Source organism: Meriones unguiculatus, chromosome 1 (genome assembly GCF_030254825.1).
Source record: "Meriones unguiculatus strain TT.TT164.6M chromosome 1, Bangor_MerUng_6.1, whole genome shotgun sequence".
NCBI lineage: Eukaryota > Metazoa > Chordata > Mammalia > Rodentia > Muridae > Meriones > Meriones unguiculatus.
Genome location: NC_083349.1, coordinates 602,570 through 621,224, shown reverse-complemented (window position 1 = coordinate 621,224; position 18,655 = coordinate 602,570). Strand labels below are relative to the sequence as shown.

Sequence of the window (18,655 nt, the reverse complement as noted above, 5' to 3'; positions counted from 1 at the left end):
GGCCTCGAACTCACAGAGATCCACCTGACTCTGCCTCCCAGAGTGCTGGGATTACAGGTGTACACCATCGCAACCAGCCTCACACCTAGTTTTTATATGGGTGCTGAAGACCCAAACTCAGGTCTCCATACTTCTATACAGCAAGTGCTTTACCTACTGAGCCATCTCTCCAGTCCTGAAATATGTTTGTTTGTTTTTAATTAATAATAGGCTCATGGAGGTGGAGCGATAGCTCTGTGATTAAAGAGCACTCACTGCTTTTGTGAAGTCTAAAGTTCAGTTCCCAGCACCCACATGGTGGCTCACAACTGTCTGTAACTTTGGTTCCAGGGGTCCAATGACCTTTTTTGAGCTCTAGGAGCATCACACAGACATATGATGCACAGATATACATACAAGCAAAATAGTAATACACATAAGAATTTTTAAATGGTCACATAGTTTTGAGATTAAACACAAGCACAGCAGAACAGTGTTCTAGGTCTTGCTTGGGTGATGGAAACATCAGTGAAATTCAAACACAAATAGGAAAGACAATAGCTACCAACATTTATTGCTATGTAATAGTCTACTTCCTTGATTGCCCACTAGTACTGCCCGTTGCCCTCCACGCAAGAGACCGCTGTCATTACTCATGCAATCTGCCAAGGGTGTCTTATGGCTGATAAGCAAAGATACAGACTACTTTGGATCAGCTAATTTTATCTTTAACAAATGATGCCTTTATGAGCTATTCTGTACCCTGCTTTTTGCACTTAGCAATATATTGGAAAGCTTTCTTTTTCTTCAATAAATATTGGAGAGTTTAGTTAAGTAATTGCTTCATAGTTTTGTTCCACTTGAAAGACAACTGTAATTTATTTAACTAGTTCCTGTTCCTTTGCTATTACCAATAGTAATGATATAATGACTTTGTACTTCTGTCATTTTGTGTTTGTACACACTAGCATTAGGATGTTTCTAGAGTTAGAACTTCTGGGTAGTGAATTGGCTTATAAAAATTCATTTTATTTGTGTTTATGCATCTGTGTGAGTGATACAGACAAATCACAATAGGAAAGACAGTAGCTACCAACACATTGCTATGTAATAGTCTGCTTCTGTGTACACATATTATGACATGTGTACATATTTATGTGTGTGCATACACCTGTGGTGAGCAGAGACCAGAAGACATCAGGTGCCTTAAAACTAAAATTACAGGCATTTACAGGTAGCCAAGTTTGTTGTGTGGGTGCTAGGATCTGAACTCTGCATCTTCAGAACCCAGGGCCTTGTTCACTCTGAGCATGTACTCTGCTGATGTCCTTCCACAGCCTTTGCATTGTCTTTTGACAGAGATAAATCAGTAAACTATCATCTGGGTAAAATTTTTAATGCATCTCTTCCCCCAAATGGAAGTTTGTCCTTTTGTTTTGTTTTGTGGCTCAGTAGTAGAGTTCAAATGTTTTCTTGTTTGAAGTTGCAGTAGCAAGTCTGATGTTATTTCAGGAGTTAAAGGCGGGGATGAAACTTTGTAAAATGGAATACAATTATAGAGAAGCATGTTGAATTTGAAAACAAAGGAACATAGGCTATCTGTGCTGCCCGGAAAAGTAGGAAGGCTGCAGCTGTGTTAGAAGAATGTCCCTGGCTACTTTAATCTGCATGTTCAAGTTACAGCTTTTTAAAAATCATTATAGATTTTTCTCTTCCCATGACATAGGTTATACAAGTGTTTCAAAATTACTCTTTTACTCTCATTTACTTATTAGGAAGCAGCGGAGGCTTGTGACTATCAGGGTTGAACTGGGAAATGTTTAGTTTGGCACCAAGGGAACTGATGTGCAAACTACAGAATTTTGTGCAGCCTGTGCGTAGTATTTGCTGTCTGTTCCCAAGGGCTAGCTGATCCGAGGAGAGAATGCAGCTGCTTAGAATTTGCTTAAGCCAAAATACTGAAGGCACTCTATTCTTAAATGCTAGGTGGTGAAGATAGGAGAAATATAGAAATAACAGTAGCAGTGGCAGTAACTGCCAATACTTTCTCAACATGGAACACTGAATGAGCCATTATGCTGTTTGTCACTCAGGCAGGCTTCAGACTTGCTCTGTTACCAAGAGTGTCTTGAACTTCTGATCTGCCAGCCTCTATCTCACAAGTGCTGGAATTATTATAGAGTTTTGCAGTGCTTAGGAGAAAACCTACGCTTTATCCATGTTAGTTAAGCATGATAAACTCAGCTCCATCCCTCAACACTTACAGGTATTTCCTTATTCAATCTGAAGAATTTAGGGACTCTCTTGCCTTTTTCCCCCCCCCTCTCTCTCCAGTATCTTGAGGCAAGGTGTCATTATGTAATCCAAACTGACCTCAAGCTTTGTATGTAGCTTTGTTGCCAGGGCTGATCTCTAACTCAAGGCAGTTCTCTCGCCCTCCTGAGTGCTTGGATTATAGTGCTTGGATTACACTTCCAAAAGAGGTACGTGTACACATGAAGTCAATATTGAATGTCTCCTTCAGTTGTTCTCCTAATTTCTTACATTTATTTTTTGAGACAACTTACTGAGCTTGGCACAGGATCTTTGAGTCTGGCTAGCCAGTGAGTTCCAGAGAGCCTCCTGTTTGCATCTCCCCAGTACTGAGGTTACAGTCCCACACATAGAGCCTTGAACTTGCAGTGATTTCCCTTGCCTCAGTGTTGGGATTTCAGATGGCCAGTTTCTGTGGCATTCCTCATTCGCAGTTGAGAAGAGTGAGTTTCTGAAACATTGTGATTGTAACTTGTTACACATGTCCTTTATAGTATAGTGATGAACAAATATAATGCCCAGAACAGTGTTTGGTATGTATTAAATGCTCACTGAATACAAGATGGTTTCTGAAGTACAAAGTGTTCCTAGGAGGGCTCATCTCCTTCATGATAGAAAAATAAAGTGTCCTGCTAGGTTTAAAAAAAAAAAAAGGTGGTAATAAGGGGTTGGTATTTTTAGTTTTACTACTATGTAAGGTGCTTGGGAGTAAAATAATAGAAAAAAATCTAGAGATGAAAATCTGGTTTTGGGGAAAAGCTCTTGAGCTATCTTGAAAGGATGGGAGTAGTAGCACACACATAATGACAGGTGGTGAGAAACAACTAGTATTCTCATTCATTTCTGGTAGGAATGAAAATAGCCACTTTAGGAGATAGTTTGGCATTTCATAAAAACTAAGCATGCTTTACCATACAGTGTAGAAATTATGCACCTTGGTATTTACATAAAGGAGTTGAAAACTGTCACATAAAAACTGCATAGATGTTTATAGAAGCTTAATTCATAATTGCCCAAACTGTAAGCATCCAAGATGTCCTTCATTAGGTGAACAAATAAATAAACTGGAGCACATTCACATGTGGAATGGATTTTAACCATGAGGAAAAAGAAAAAGAAAACAAATTAACAAGCCATAAGAAGACTTGGAGGAAATTTAAATTATGAAATGAAAGAGCCAGTCTAAAAGTTAACATGCTGCATGCTTCCAACGCGATGACGTTCTGGAGAAGGCACTGTATAGGCAGTAAATAGATCATTGGGCCAGGTATGGTGCTATATGTCTCTGATCCCAATACCTGGGGAGGCAGTGGCAGGCAGATCCTCTGTGAGTTGGCGGCCAGCCTGGTCTACAATAGTGGGTTCCAGGACAGCCAGGGCTACACACTGAGACCTTGCCAGGCTCCCCATCTGCTCCAGACAGAGAGATCATTAGTTTCCATTGTATAGATGGGTGGAAAGTGTAAGTAGACAAAGCACAGGATTTTTAGGGCAGTCAAACTATTTCGTGTTTTACTCGAATAAAGAATACAGGAAGTGTTTATCCAAATTCACAAGTTCTGTAGCTCTAGATAAGAACTCTAATGTAAGCTGTAGACTTTGTAATAATCCTTTATCAGTTAGTGGGGAAAAGAGTATATGTGTGGGACTGGAGAGATGACTCAGTGCTTAAGAGCATTGGCTGTGCTTCCAGAGGTCCTGAGTTCAATTCCCAGCAGCCACATGGTAGCTCACAACCATCTACAATGACATCTGTGCCCTCTTCTGGTATGCAGGTATACATGCAGATAGAGCACTGTATACATAATAAATAAATCTTAAAAAAAAAAAGTACATGTGTGAGACAGGCTACCTTCTACTCAGTTTTTCTGTGAACCTAAAAGAGTTCCAAATTTTGCAGTATGAAATCTTAACAAAAAAGTCAAAGTCTCAGAAGTGAAATTGTAATCACTGTTACATAATGACCTAGCCCCAAATTTGGTGGCTTAAAGCAACTGTCCTATTATCTGCTTTAAAGCCCTGTGAATCAGTGATTTGGGCCAAGCTTAGTTTGGAGTTTTTAATCTTACCTGTAGTCATTTCTGTGGCTATGATCATCTAGTACAGTAGTTCTCAACCTGTAGGGTCACAACCCCTTTGGAGGTCAATGACCTTTTCACAGGGGTCACCTAAGACCATCGGAAAACACAGATATTTATATTACAATCTTGCTTCATAACTGTAGCAAGAATACAGTTATGAAGTAGCAATGAAAATAATTTTATGGCTGGGGTCACCACAACATGAGGAACTGTATGAAAGGGTCACAGCACTAGGAAGATTGGGTACCACTGGCATCCCTCCAGTTGGATCATCGTAAGATGGTTTCTTTTGCATATCTGGGTTTTGGCCATCAAAGTAGTAGTGGTAGTGTGTGATACTCTGGCTGTTGGCTAGACTTCTTCATGTTGCAGAAGAAAAATCTAACAGCAGTAGAAGCTATGATGGTCCTCTAGACCTAGGCATGGCAGTCTATTTCACCATATTCTATTGTTCAAAAGAAGTTAGAAGGCCATTCTAGATGCAATGGGAGCAGAAATATCCTCCACCCTTGATGGAAGGACTGCAAAAGTTTTGTGGGCTTTTGCAGAGGGGAAACCTACCACTAACAGATGATGTCAGGGTCAGTTTGGGTGTGTTACTGAGACCCTTTGGTCTTTTGTTTTGCCTAAATATTTAGTATTCTCCAAATCTATTCAAAGCTCCTTGGTTTTCCTCGTTATCCTGTTCTTAAACACACACACACACACACACACACACACACACACACACACACAGTTTCTCTTAGAAAGGACAAAAGAAATAAAAATAAAAGCATTTTCCAATAACTGATTGAGTTTTGAAAACTCTAAAGGGTAAAACCATTTTGAAAAGAAAATATAAGGGGCTGGAGAGATGACCCCCGTAGTTAAGAGAATTGGCTGCTCTTGCAGAGGACCTGGTTTCGATTCCCAGCACCCACATTGGCAGTTCACAACTCTAGTCTGTAACTTCAGTCCGAAGGGTTGCATTGCTTTCTTCTAGCCTCTGTGGGCATCAGGCATACATGTGCTGCACAGACATGCATGCAGACAAAACACTCATACACATAAAATAGATAAATAATAATTTAAAGTATACATATTTTTTAGAAAGCTGGGCGTGGTGGCTCATGTTTGTAGTCATAGTGATTGGGAGGCCAATGTAGTAAGATTACCACAAGTTTGAGGCCAGCCTGGGCTGCAGAGTAAATTCCAGACCAGCCTAGGCTATACAGGCTATAGAAAAAAAAACAGAGGGAGACGGCTCAGTGATTAACAAATGTACTGTTTTTCCAGAGGACTCATGTTCAAGTTTTAACACTCTAGCACCAGGGGATCCAACACCCTTTCTAGCTTCAGAGCACAAATGCAGTTTGTGGGCACACACACACATTTAAAATATTGCTGAAATACTTTAAAATTCAATTTAAAGTTATTTTTAATATTTTTAGGAACTTGAGTTTGATTAACAGGAATAATGGAGAACTATTTAGAGTTCTGGCTTATAATAGACAAAGATTTTGTGTTATTACCACATCACTTGTTAGTGTGTGGTGTTTAAAGTGTTTTAATGTGTTCTTTGATTTGTGACCACAGTATTAATTTCGTAGGAAATTTATTTGATTGATATTCTATTCAGGTAGACATGATCACCTTTTAGAATTATCTGAAATACTTAATGAGTTGATTCTGAATTGGTTGTTTTTACTTCTGTCTTTTTTTTTTTTTTTCTTATTTTTTTTTCTTTTATTTTTTTTTATCAGTTACATTTTATTAACTCTGTATCCCAGCCGTGTCCCGATCCCTCATTCCCTCCCAGTCCCTCCCTCCCTCCCTCCCTCATCTCCACCGTGCCCCTTTCCAAGTACTTCTGTCTTATTTACTAATACACAACAGATAAAAATGCAATTTTCTCTGAGCTGTGTTAGTTTATAATCCTTGTGGTTGCTATTTTATTTTGCTTTTTATTCTGAAAGAGTTCTTAGCTTTTGTTCATTAATCATAGGAAACAGGTGTGCAGCGTGCCTTGCCATTAAGTTGAACATCTAAATTTAGTCCTGCTACAATCAGTGGTTGGGGAAAAAAGTTTCAGCAGTGTATTACATGTGTTAAACAGACACTGCAAAGTTAGAAGGAACTCTGAAGCAATAAGTAAGTGGTTTCTGTTATGTCTGTGTCCATGTATTTACTTAAATATATACTTAGGAAATCTTTTCATTAGACAGGTGAGCAAATTACAACTGTTAAGTCATATGCTATATATACAACAGCTTTGCTTATGAACTATGCTGTTTAATCATTTCAGAAGATGATTGAGGTGATAAACACTTATCTGCATATCTGTTTTAGTTTATAAAGGAATATAATCTGTTTATTCTGGATGGATAGCTTCTCCTCTTTTTCTTCAGAGTTCGTCTAAAGCTGGTCAGGAAATGGCATCCTGGTTGTATGAGTGTCTTTGTGAAGCTGAGCTTGCACAGTATTATCCTCATTTTACTGCACTTGGCCTTCAGGAAATTGATGACTTAGCCAAAGTCACAATGAAGGACTACTCCAGATTGGGGGTCCATGGCATGAGCGACCGCAAACGTCTTTTCCAACTTATCGAAATCGTTAAGACTATGCAGGAGGAAGACAAAGCTGTCAGTAGCCCAGAGCACCCTCTTCAGGGAAGCAGCCTATACACTAAACCTCAGGAATTCAGATCGGGCCCCCGAAGACAACTGCACTTTGATTCTCCTGCTGACAGCAAAGACAGAATGGCCAGCAATGAAATGTGCAGTTTATCAGACTTGTCTGTAGATGAGCAGAAGTCCACTTACCTGAAAGTACTGGGACACGCGCTATCAGATGACTCCCAGTGCCAGCAAAAGCTGAGACCCTCGAGTGCTTCTGCTGCTGATGCTTGTATGCAGACGGAAACTAGCTGTGCTCTCTTTTCATCAGATTACTTTTCTCCCAAACTAGGAAATTGTGATAGTCCCGTTATTCAAAGAGTCTTGCCTGTTCCAGGGTATAACTATGGAATCCCTCATTCCTCTGCCAGGTAATTATTTTTACTTTTTTGGGAGAGGTGGGGGACGACATCTTTCCTTCATCACTAGAGGAGTCCAAATACTCCTAATTCTTAGTAAATGACTGTAACATATGAATGATGGTTAGCAAGTTTTGCATTAATAATTACAGTAAGTGCATAGAAGCAGATTAATGAGGAACTAGAACTTTTCAGATGGCGAAAAGCTGATGTACGTCAAACAGCTGCTGCTTATCGGGGTCTGCTGTAATCCTCTAGCAGACCTATTACTATTACTTACGGTACACCTAGTATATTCATCAAAGCAGTTAATCTGCCTTCTACATTGGAAAAAAAATCACTTACTCCACAGGATTTTTTTAAAGGACTTCAAACTCATACTAGCTAGGTGACCTGTACCCTCCATGAGGCCAGAGAGCAAGCAGTAAACCGGGTAGCTCCTTGAGCACTTGGTCATATGCACACATTGAGACAGGATCCTGATTTTGACTGCAATTTTCTTTTTTAAATCCAGCCCTAGAAAAACATACAATTTTTGGTGATTACAAAGAATAACAGCTTTTGATGGCAATTAGATGTTTTGAGCCAGAATAACAATAAGCTATTTTCACCCAGTTCTTCAAGATAGAATTTTAAATGAGGTCCCTGAAAGGTGAAATACTGAGTAATCCCCAGTGCTAAGAATGATATAATAAAATGTTCTTTTAAAATATATTATTTGTTATGTTATTATGAAAGTAATATATATGAGTTATGGGAAAATAAAAATCATTCTTCTGTTTGTTTGTTATTTGTTTGTTTGTTTTTTAAGATAGGGTTCCTCTGTATAACAGACCTGGCTGTTCTAGAACTCATTTTGTAGACCAGGCTGGTCTTGAACTCACAGAGATCAGCCTGCCCCTGCCTCCTGAGTACTGGGATTAGGTGAAAGTACCTATAATAATTTGAAATACTTGTCCTAGCAGAGCACAGAGGATTTAGAAATATTTTTCTTCTTTTAATCATAGATTGTAAATATGAAAGGTAAAAGAAAAACTTTCTTTGTTTTACTGTTTTTGTCTTTTATTGAACAACACATAAAAATATAAATTAGAATTATTTATAAAATACTACTTTTCACTGCTTAACATATCATGACTTAGAATGTATATTTTAATTTAAGTATTGCCGCTTAATATTTAAAATAATAAGACATTTGTTTTACGAATATTAAGTAATAGCTGTGATGTCTGGTATGATGATAATTAAGATGTCTGGAGGCTCTTAGATGTTAAGGGGTAAGGTAAGAGATGATGGACAAATTTAATCATTTGTGCCAGGCACACAGCAAACCCAGAACTCAGGCAAGACAGACAGCTAGCCTTGGCCACATAGAAAGATCCTATCTCAAAACCAATGAACCAGAAGGTACCCACTTGGAAACTTTCCTCTTTGCCTTTTGAACTTAAAAAACTAAGGAGGCCTTTTGTCCATGTGACTCATCCTGGAATCCCTACACAACTCTAAAAACGACTAGCTGGGCACAGTGCACATATAACCTAGCACTGTGGGGGCTCAAGCCACACTGCAAGACCTTCCTTGTCTGAAAGCCTAACAAATAAACATAAAAGGACTAAGCAATTTTGTCCTCATTGATTAGCTTCCTATGATTAGGTTATCAGTGCCAAACATCTAAAGATTTTGACCCCAAGGCCTTATTAAAATAGTGGATTAGAGTAAAACATAAAACAACAACAACAAAAAGATTTTATAAAGGAACAGATAATAATATAAACCAAAAAGTAAACTAGGTTCCAAAATAATGGGTTAAAATATTCTCTTTCATCTTGTGAAAACTTAAGCACATATGCGGAAGAGAACAGTAAACCCCATGTGCTCATCGTCAAGCCTTCAAGTGATGCAGCTCATATCTGCATTGAAATAGTAAGATGTGCTTTAAGATGACCTAAAGTCATGCACTATGAGTATTGGAAATTTTGTTGGTTTGTTGTAAAAACTAATTTGGACCCTGGCAAAAAAAATAATTTTCCAGCCAGTTGGTAGGCTCAGAAACATCAGAATTTATTTGAAGAATCATATCACTATATCATTTTGTATTAAATTTTTGTAAAATCTATTAAATTTTATTAAAATTTTTATTTTTATTTTAATTTTATTAAAATTTTATTAAAAATTTTATTAAAATTTTTGTAAAGAGCCAGACACATGCCTGTAATCCCAGAACTCTGGGAGGCAGAGGCAGGCAGATCTCTGTGAGTTCAAAGCCAGCCTGATCTACAAAATGAGTTCAGGACAGCCAGGACAACACAGAGAAACCCTGTCTAGAAAAACAAAACAAAAAAGTTTTGTAAGGGACTGTCAAATAAATTTTAAAGTTGTATGGGAGGGAATTATTGCTAATGTATTCTTTTATATACACCAAAACTATTAATCCTATAAAAAAAATTTCTGCTTTCAAAACTCTTATTTTCAGAAGGGAAATGGATCTTTTTTTTTTTTTTTTTTAAACAACCTAGTTTTAGAGAGTTTCTATGTAAGTGGTTGGTTCATAACACATGAGACTCAGCAAATGAACCTCGTGAATTTTGTGTCCCTAAATCAGATGCTGGGTGTTGAATAGTTCACTGAAGCCAGTGAAAGAGTGCATTGAATAGAAGATCGAGTCAGCAGTAGACAGGAACATTTATAAAAGTCTTCAGAGAAGAGAAAAATGGCTATATTCTAACAAATGAATGAATTCATATCAGGGTGGGGCAAAAAGAAGGAAGCAGGGCTGTGGGGATAGCTCAGCTGATGAAAAGCTGGCCATGCAGGCATAGGGCCAAGTGCAATCCCAGCACAATGAAGAAGCCTGTGTGGTGCACGCCTGTAATCTCAGCACTGACGAGGTTGAGACAGCTGGGTCCTTGATGCTTGCCCTAGATCCCAGTGAAAAATTCTGTCTCAGAAAACAAGGAGGACAGAGCTTGAGGAGAAACCACACCTAAGGTTGTCTCCTGGCCTCCATACATGTACATGCACACACACGGGCACAAGGAAAGAAAGAAAAAGGAGCAGGACTCCAGGAGGGGCTGCGTATGTCTATGAGGAATAGGAGGTAAAGTACATTGAGACCCACCACCTAATTTGAGACTTAGTAAACCAATAGGATTAAAGGGGGTTGGGTGTAGGGTTTGGGGATGTCCTTCGATTGGTACAGTGCTTACTTGGCATGCGCTAAACCTTGGGTTTACTCCCCAGCATCTGATAAACTTGGTCTGGTGGCATATGCCTGTGACTCAGCCTGCTTTACAAGAGACTCCATCTCAAAATACGCACACACACTAAGCAAAACTTTAGATTAATGGTCAAGAAAATGCTAAGAGTGCAAGAATTAGAGTGAAAGGGAACAAGAGATATAGGTTTGGGTTTTGGAAAGGCCTTGGAGTCTTAGTAACAGAATATGGATAAGTCTTGATGAATAACCAACTAGATTTTGGGGAGCACAAAAAGCACCAGGAGACCACATTTAGAATCCGAACATACAAGTCTTTGAGCTAGAATAACTGAGAGTTTAGTTATTAGCCTCCTCCTCTTCCTCTTCTTCCCCTTCCTTCTCCTCCTCCTCCTTGGTCAGAGATGGAAACCAAAGGTTTGCCAGTAAAACTTTTTTTCATTGCTGACATTTAATGTGGCATTGTTTAAATGAACTTGACATACAGGCGTCATGGGCCTATAATCCCAGCATGTGGGAGGTGGAGGCCAGAGGTGGATGAGCTCCAGGCTAGCCTGCACAACAGTATTGATACCTATCTCAAAACTTGGGTTCGGTGGTACATACCTGTAATCCCAACACTTGGTAGGCTAGGGTATAAAGTCAGGGCCAGCATGGGCAACAAGTTCTAGATCAGCTTGAGCTACAAAGTCTCAAATACAAAACCTGTCTCAAAAACAAAACCTGTCTCAAAACCCTGTCTCAAAAACAAAACCAATAAACCAAACAAATAAAAAAAAACATTATATTAAACATACTCAACATGTACTGACTTTGACTATTTAAGTAATTGAATCCTTTAATTAAAAATTAAAGTATATTTGTAAACATTTATCAGACAGATCACCTCAGAAAATCCTTGGACCGAAATGGAGAAAATCAGAGTTTGTGTTCGAAAACGGCCTTTAGGTGTAAGGGAAATACGTCGTGGGGAAGTCAATGTCATTACTGTAGAAGATAAAGAAACTCTCCTTGTACATGAGAAAAAAGAAGCTGTTGACCTCACACAATATATTCTTCAGGTAGGGTCTTTCACTTACTGTGTTTTAACCTAATATCAAGTATGTCAGTTTCTGCTTTATGTTTAATGGGTTCTTCTAAAATCCAGCTTCTGGTTCAGGTGTTGATTTCCTTAATGTGTGTGTGTTTGTTTAGAGTTAGGATCTCACCCCAAATAGAACTCAAAGAGATCCAGCTACCTCTGTTTCCTGAATGCTGGGACTAATGGCATGTGCCACTGTGCCCAGCTTTTCATTTTTATCCTAGGTTATTGATACCTTGAGCATTCATTATTTTTTTTAAAAAATGTAGTGCAATTATGATATACATGGTTGCAAAAACGTGATTTCTGTATTATGCAGTGACGCTCTACTATATATATTCACTTAGCATGTTTATGTGATTCTAATTATACATATTTAGCAAAATCAAGGGTATAGAGAAGAATTAAAAGAATTTAAATAAGTACTTATTGATGACAAATTGCTGCGAGTGATGGTTGCATACTTGGTCTCCTTTTTTACCTGCATCTTGCAGTGTGAACTTTTTGGTTTCTTTTTATTTTTGTTGTTTTCAAGACAGGGTTTTCTCTGTGTAGCCATGGATGTCCGTGAACTCGCTCTATAGAACAGGCAGGCCTTGGACTTAGAGATCCTCCTGCCTCTGCCTTCTTAATGTTGGGATTATAGGTGTGCACTACCTCTGTCCAGTTGCTCTTATGTTTCTTTCTATTGTCTGTTTTTGAGACAGGATATCACTGTGTAGCTCTGGCTGGCCTGGAACTTGCTGTGTAGCCCAGGCTGGCCTTGACTCACAAAGATCTGCCTGACTCTTCCTCCCTGATGCTGGGATTAAAAGTATGTGCCAACCAAGCTCTTGTTTGTTTTTTAAACAAAATCTCACAACATCGAGCTGGTTGTTCAAGAATTTGCTAGGCATACCATGCCTGATTGAATTTGCACTGTCTGCTTGCCTCTGTCTTCCGAGTACTGGGATTCCAGGCATGTGTTTTTTGGGCTCAGCAGGCAATGTCAGCTTCTCATTCTGCTGATTGTGAGTTTTGTTGAGGCAGGGTATGAGTCTATATTCCAGGCTGGCCTGAATCTTGCTGTATAGCCCAACCTAGCCTAGAATTCATGACTTTTCTGATTGATCATTCTGAGTGCTGTTACAGGTGTATACCACTATGCCCAGCTCTTAAATATGAGTCTTGTATTTAATTATGGCTAGTATATTTTTGTTATTAGGGATATGTTTTACATTTAACATGTAAGGGTTTAATAAAATACTGCTCAGGCACATAAAAAATTTCAGTCTATGAAAAAAATTTGGTGTTGAAAAGAACTTATTCTAAGCTACCAAAGTACCCATGTACGAGCTCTCATAGAGAAGCAACAAATCCCACAAATGAGAGAAAGTCATATAATCCATAGTATGTTACAATTTTGGAATCTGAGGAGCTAAGGAAGTGGTGCACAAGCATAAGGAGCTGAGCTCAGACCTGTCACCCACATAGGAAGCTGGGTATTGTGGCTGGAACCCCAGCACTGGGAGGTGGAGACAAGAGGCAGGCTTTCTGCACAGTCTAGCCAATTGCTGAGCTCACGTTTAGTGAAAGATTCTGTTTCAAAAAGTGAGATTCAGAGTGATAGAGAAAGACACCCAACATCAGTCTCAGGCCTTCACGTGTGCACGCAGAGGCGTATACATGTGTCCATACAGGCAAAGATTTTGGGACCCAGAGTTTGTTAGTCTGAATCTTAGTCTCTCCTTCAAAGAGTCTGCCTTCATAAAGATCCATATTGAACATTCAGTCTTGCTCTTATCTTCTTGCAAAGCCCAGTGACTGGTAACAAGAAAAAATGTGGTGATTAATGGGCTATGCTAGCAATTCACCTTAGTCAGCTGCAATATTATTCTGTCGCAGTAAATCCTTTCACACTAAAGTCAGATTGTTGAAATTCACCCCTTCTTTCAGACTTGCATTGTTCTACCAAAAATTGAGTTTCACAGTGGCATTTAGAGTAATCTAATAGTCTTTCTATGGGCAATAAATTACTAGGGCACTGTATAGCCAACCCAGTCATTTTAACAGCTTCATTGATTGTTGATCAATGCACAATCTATTAGGTTTTAGTGGGAGATACTTACTTTGAAGATAGTCTAAATGGCCAATTAATTAGTTGTAAGGCTAGTTAGTTTCATGGCTACTATAGCCATAGTGATAGCTCTGTCCAATCACTCTCTACCCAACGCTTCCTTAATGATGCTTCAATCACAGTAATTCCCTCCAGTAGGCATCATAGATCATTTGTATTTTTCCATTACCCTGAAACACAATAACCTTACTCCTCTGTCATTGCCATTGATCAATATTTATTGAATATCCATAAATTGCCCCAAATTGTCTCTGCTGTTGAACTTTGGACCTCTGCTCTCATAGGTCAGAGTCCTTACTTGTCAATGCTATGATATAAAAATATTGGAAGGAGTTACCTTCTCTCCCTTCTTAAAGAGAATTCTGTATCGAACTTGATGCTAAATGAAAGTGAACCTAGTTCTCTAGGTTTTATTTGAAACTTGCTCAGGGAGTAAAACAATGTTTATATATGTTGTTAAATATCCTATCTAATTTAAGTATGTCCACCACTTACCCATTAAAAATTTTATATAAGCACAATAACTGAAAAACAAAAATAATTATTTTCCTTTCTAAATTATTTCCTTTTGTTCTATTTTCTTTCTTTCGTCTTTTGTTTTGCTTTACTTTTACATTCCACCCTCCATGAAATTCTGGAAATTCAGTTCAGAGTCTCACCTATGCTAGGGAAATACTTTACCACTAAACTGCATTCTAAGGTCTACCCTACTTTCCAATTTGAAAAAAAAATTTGTTTATGTATATATTTATTGAGATGATGTATCACTACCTAGTCTGCTGGCTTAGAATTTCCTTTGAAGCCAAAGCTATATACTTGTGATCCTCTTGGCCTGGCAACATTCTGCCATGCTTAGCTAGTTCTTTTAAATTTCTACAGGGTTCTAGAGTTGGCTCAGTGATTAAGATCACTCAGTGCTCTTCCGGTGGATTTGTGTTCTGACCCAGTAGCTGTGTTAGGCACCTCACAACTGTCATTTAAGTCCAGTTCCAGGAGATCCAACACCCTCTTCTGGCTTCCTTGAGCATCACAGAATACAGACCTATATTTTTGTTTCATTTTTATTTTAGTGCTTGTTTGTTAGTACAGAGTCTCATTATATAACCCTGGATGGCTTGGAACTTACAAGATCCACCTGCCTCTACCTCCCAAGTGCTGGGATTAAAGGTGTGTGCCATCATGTCTGACAGGGCTATAGTTTTAACTTCATGAGACAAAAAGGAACACATGCTCTTCTCCATAAAAGCACTTCTTGTAGTTCATTGGTTGGGTTTTTTGGGTAGGTAGCATGACAGGATCTCACCTTGTAACCCTGGCTGGACTAGAACTCACTGTGTAGAGCAAACTGGCCTCCCACTCACAGAGATCTGCTTGCTTCTCCCCTCCAAGTGCTGGAATTAAAAAACATGTGCCACCATGCCTGGCCCTGGTTAGTTGGTTTGCTGATTTTTTAAACTTGTGATCCTCCTGCCTCAGTGTCTCCAGTGTTGGAATTGTGTATGTGTGCCACCATTCCTGGCTTAGTTCCAATTATTTAAATGGAAAAGAATTGTACTATATAGTTCAAAAAGTTAACAGGGACTAACTATCTCTGAGTACAAAGATTCAAAAGAGTTTGATTTTCTTTCTGTTTTCCACATTTCAATTATCAATAGTTTGTGCTCTTTTTTTGAGACAGGCTCTCTATATGGCCATGGCAGTCCTAGAATTCACTATATAGACCAGGCTGGTCTTAAACTCAAAGAGATCCACCTGGACCTCGGTCCCCTACTTATAAGTAGCCATTGGGCATCTGAGGCTTCATGTGGGCCCACTAGTTAAGGGAGTAGGGGATACCTCTGACATGGACTATATTGCCTGCTTTTTGATCACTTCCCCCAATGGGATTGCCCTACCCGGCCACAGGGGAGGAAGATGAACTCAGTCCTCATGTGAATAGATGAGCTGGGGCTCTCCCAGCAACAGGGGAGGGGAAATGTGGGAGGGAAGAAGGGAAAGACTGTGAGGAGAGGAGAGAGAGGCCTTGACCAAGATGTAAATTGAATTTAAAAAAAAATCCATTTGCCTCTGCCTCCCAGTGCTGGCATTAAAGGCATATTCCACCATTCCCAGATAATTTGTGTCATTTTATATTGATTTTTTATGTACAAAGATAAGATACATGTTGAATAGGTATAGTTTAATCGCTTCCTTTGGTCTCATTTAACTGTAAAAGCAGGGGAATTAATGGATCAGGAAAATATATTAATGTAGTAACCCTGACTCAGAAAGACAAGTAATAGAACATACATATTCTCCCTCTAAATTTAGCGTGTGCTACCGAAGCGAGCGTAGCATCTTCTCTCTTATATGCACATCTTAGCCTTTATTATACATTTTTTAAAGATTTGTTTGTTTATTTATTTTGTATTTAGTGTTCTGCCTTCATGTGGGCCTGCAGGCCAGAAGAGGGTATCAGATCCCATTATAAACGGCTGTGAGCCACCATGTTGTTGGTGGGAATTGAACTCAGGACCTTTAGAAGAGAAGTCAGTGCTCTTAACCTCTAAGCCATCTCCCCAGCCCAGCTTTTAATTTTTATATGTGTGTTATGGAGGTAGATAGAACTAAAGGGGCCCGTGAGCTGGGGAAAAGAGGTTTTTAAGGAAAGGGGAGACGGCATGAAAACAAAGGTGCCTAGTAGAGGTGGAAACAGAGAGATGGGAAAAGAAAAAGGGAAGAGAATACAGAAAATGATATGGTTGACATTTCACATGGTTATGGCTTTTCCTTCTCCCAGCAAAATTTTATTCACAATGAGTTGTTTGTTCCTCTGCTGTGTAACAAACTGTTTTCAGTTGGAAGCAAATTCAGGTTTCTACTCCTACATAGGAGTTTGTTCCTCTCTGAATTTAAGTCATTCACAATCTTTGGATATTTAAATTCAAATATAACTTTTCATTTAAGAAAAAAGTATGTTGAAAAATGTCATAATAAAACTATTATTTTCTGTACTGATTAAAAATTATCAAACACACAAATCAACAAACAAGGAGCTGGAGAGATGGAGAGTTGGTTAAGAGCACTAGCTGCTCTTTCAAAGGACCCACAAGGAAGCTCATAGCTGTCAGTGACTCCAATTCAAGAAGATTAATGTGGGGCTAGAGAGATGACTCAGAGGTTAAGAGCACTGGCTGTTCTTCCAAAGCCCTGAGTTCAATTCCCAGCAACCACATGGTGGCTTACAGCCATGTACAAATGCAATCCTGTGCCCTCTTCTGGCGTGCAGGCACACATGCAGGCAGAATAATGTGTAAATAATAAATAAATTTAAAAAAAAAAAGAAGATCCAGTGCTCTCACACCAATGCACATGCAATAAAAAAAAAAAATGTAGATGCTAAAAAATGTTACAGTGGAAGCCAGGGAGATGAGTAGTTAGTGTGCTTGCTGTGCAAGCCTGAGGACCTGAGTAGAAAGCAGGGCATGACTGTTCATAACCCTTCACTGGTTCAGTAGTTGCAGGCCCCAGCAGCTTGTTGTTCAGCCAGCCTAGAAGCAGCAAGCTCTTAGTTCAGTGTAAATTCTTCTCAAGCCAAGAAGGTGAAGACAACTGATATCTTCCTCTGGCCTCTGTATCCACATTTACATGTCTACAATTCCTCCTCACCTGCACCCCATGCACACACATTTATGGTGGTCTTGAACTGGTTGTGTAGCCAGTGTGACCCTAAACTGATCCTGTTTCCACCTCCCAAGTGCTGGGATAGTAGGAATGTGCAGCAACTCCTGCTTTTACTGGACGCTAGGAACTGAACTCTAGAGTTTTATGCACGTTAGGCAAGCATTCTCCGAACTGATACAAAGCCAGCCCTGAGCTTTTTATCGTTCTCTAGGTTCATCCTCAACTTTCTAATGTTTGGTGACTTTATAAATGTTAAACTCGGCTATGTGGTCTCAGTTTCATCTCAGATGACCTAACTTCCATTTTATTGTAATGTCATAGTACATAAAAGATAATTGAACCTGGGGCAGAATGAGCCAAATTAAATTTGCCAAAGTCCAGTTTTCTAGATCTGGATCTGGATCTGGTTATACAATTATCTTTAGTAAATATTTAGAGCAACTTCAAAATGTGGCAGAAGATAGGACCTTAATCTCACCCATTGTGTATTAACTGTCATTCTGCTATAGTCAGCTTGAAATTACTAAACTTTCCTTTTGTGTTGTTTTTTTTGTTTTTGTTTTTGTTTTTTTGTTTTTGTGTTGTTGTTGTTGTTTTTATGACAGGCTTTTTCTGTGTAGACTTGGCTGTCCTGGACTTATACTGTAGACCAGGCTGGCCTGGAAATCACAAGAGATCTGCCTGCCTCTGCCTCCACAGTGCTGGGATTACAGGCATGGCACAACCAAGCCCAGTTTACCAAGCTTTCTTACTCAGGTTTAGTTAGTTATGTTACTATAATGGTAAGCCTCTAAATTATGCAAAAATTATTGTTATTGAATTATTGCTTTGCAGACCCAGAATGATAAGGTCTCTTACCTCTTTTTCCAGAATCCCCAGATTTTTTTATTTGTAGCCCTTTTTGTCATATCTAGTCATTTGCCATTTTTCATCCACTGTCATCACCTATTTTGACTCTTCTTACTTCCCAAATGAATGACTGGAGTCCACTCACTATCTAGTCACATTGTAAACTCAGATCTTCTAGTGAAATGACTTAGATTATACTCCATTGCAAAACTCTTTACTTTATCCTCATTGTTTCTGCTAATTCCTTTAAGGTTGATGTCTCAAGACTTCTACCACGTAGTCCTAACTCACTATTTCAGCTTGTCTCCCTCTTCCACTTACCAGAGCTGTATATTTCAGTCATACT

The 18,655-nt window shown here is 38.9% G+C and overlaps 1 protein-coding gene across 2 annotated transcripts in view; it reads left to right on the top strand.

Moving 5' to 3' along the window:
* Positions 1-18,655, top strand: part of Kif24 (kinesin family member 24) — a 68,242-nt gene that overhangs the window by 14,274 nt on the left and 35,313 nt on the right. The window contains exons 3-4 of one of the 2 annotated variants that reach the window (XM_060378100.1): positions 7,320-7,398; positions 11,478-11,661. In XM_060378100.1, the coding sequence (XP_060234083.1) occupies positions 11,509-11,661 (153 nt within the window). In that variant the 5' untranslated portion in view covers positions 7,320-7,398; positions 11,478-11,508. Of the gene's footprint in view, positions 1-6,760; positions 7,399-11,477; positions 11,662-18,655 lie in introns of both variants that reach the window. The other variant, XM_021634443.2, reaches the window with a different exon arrangement.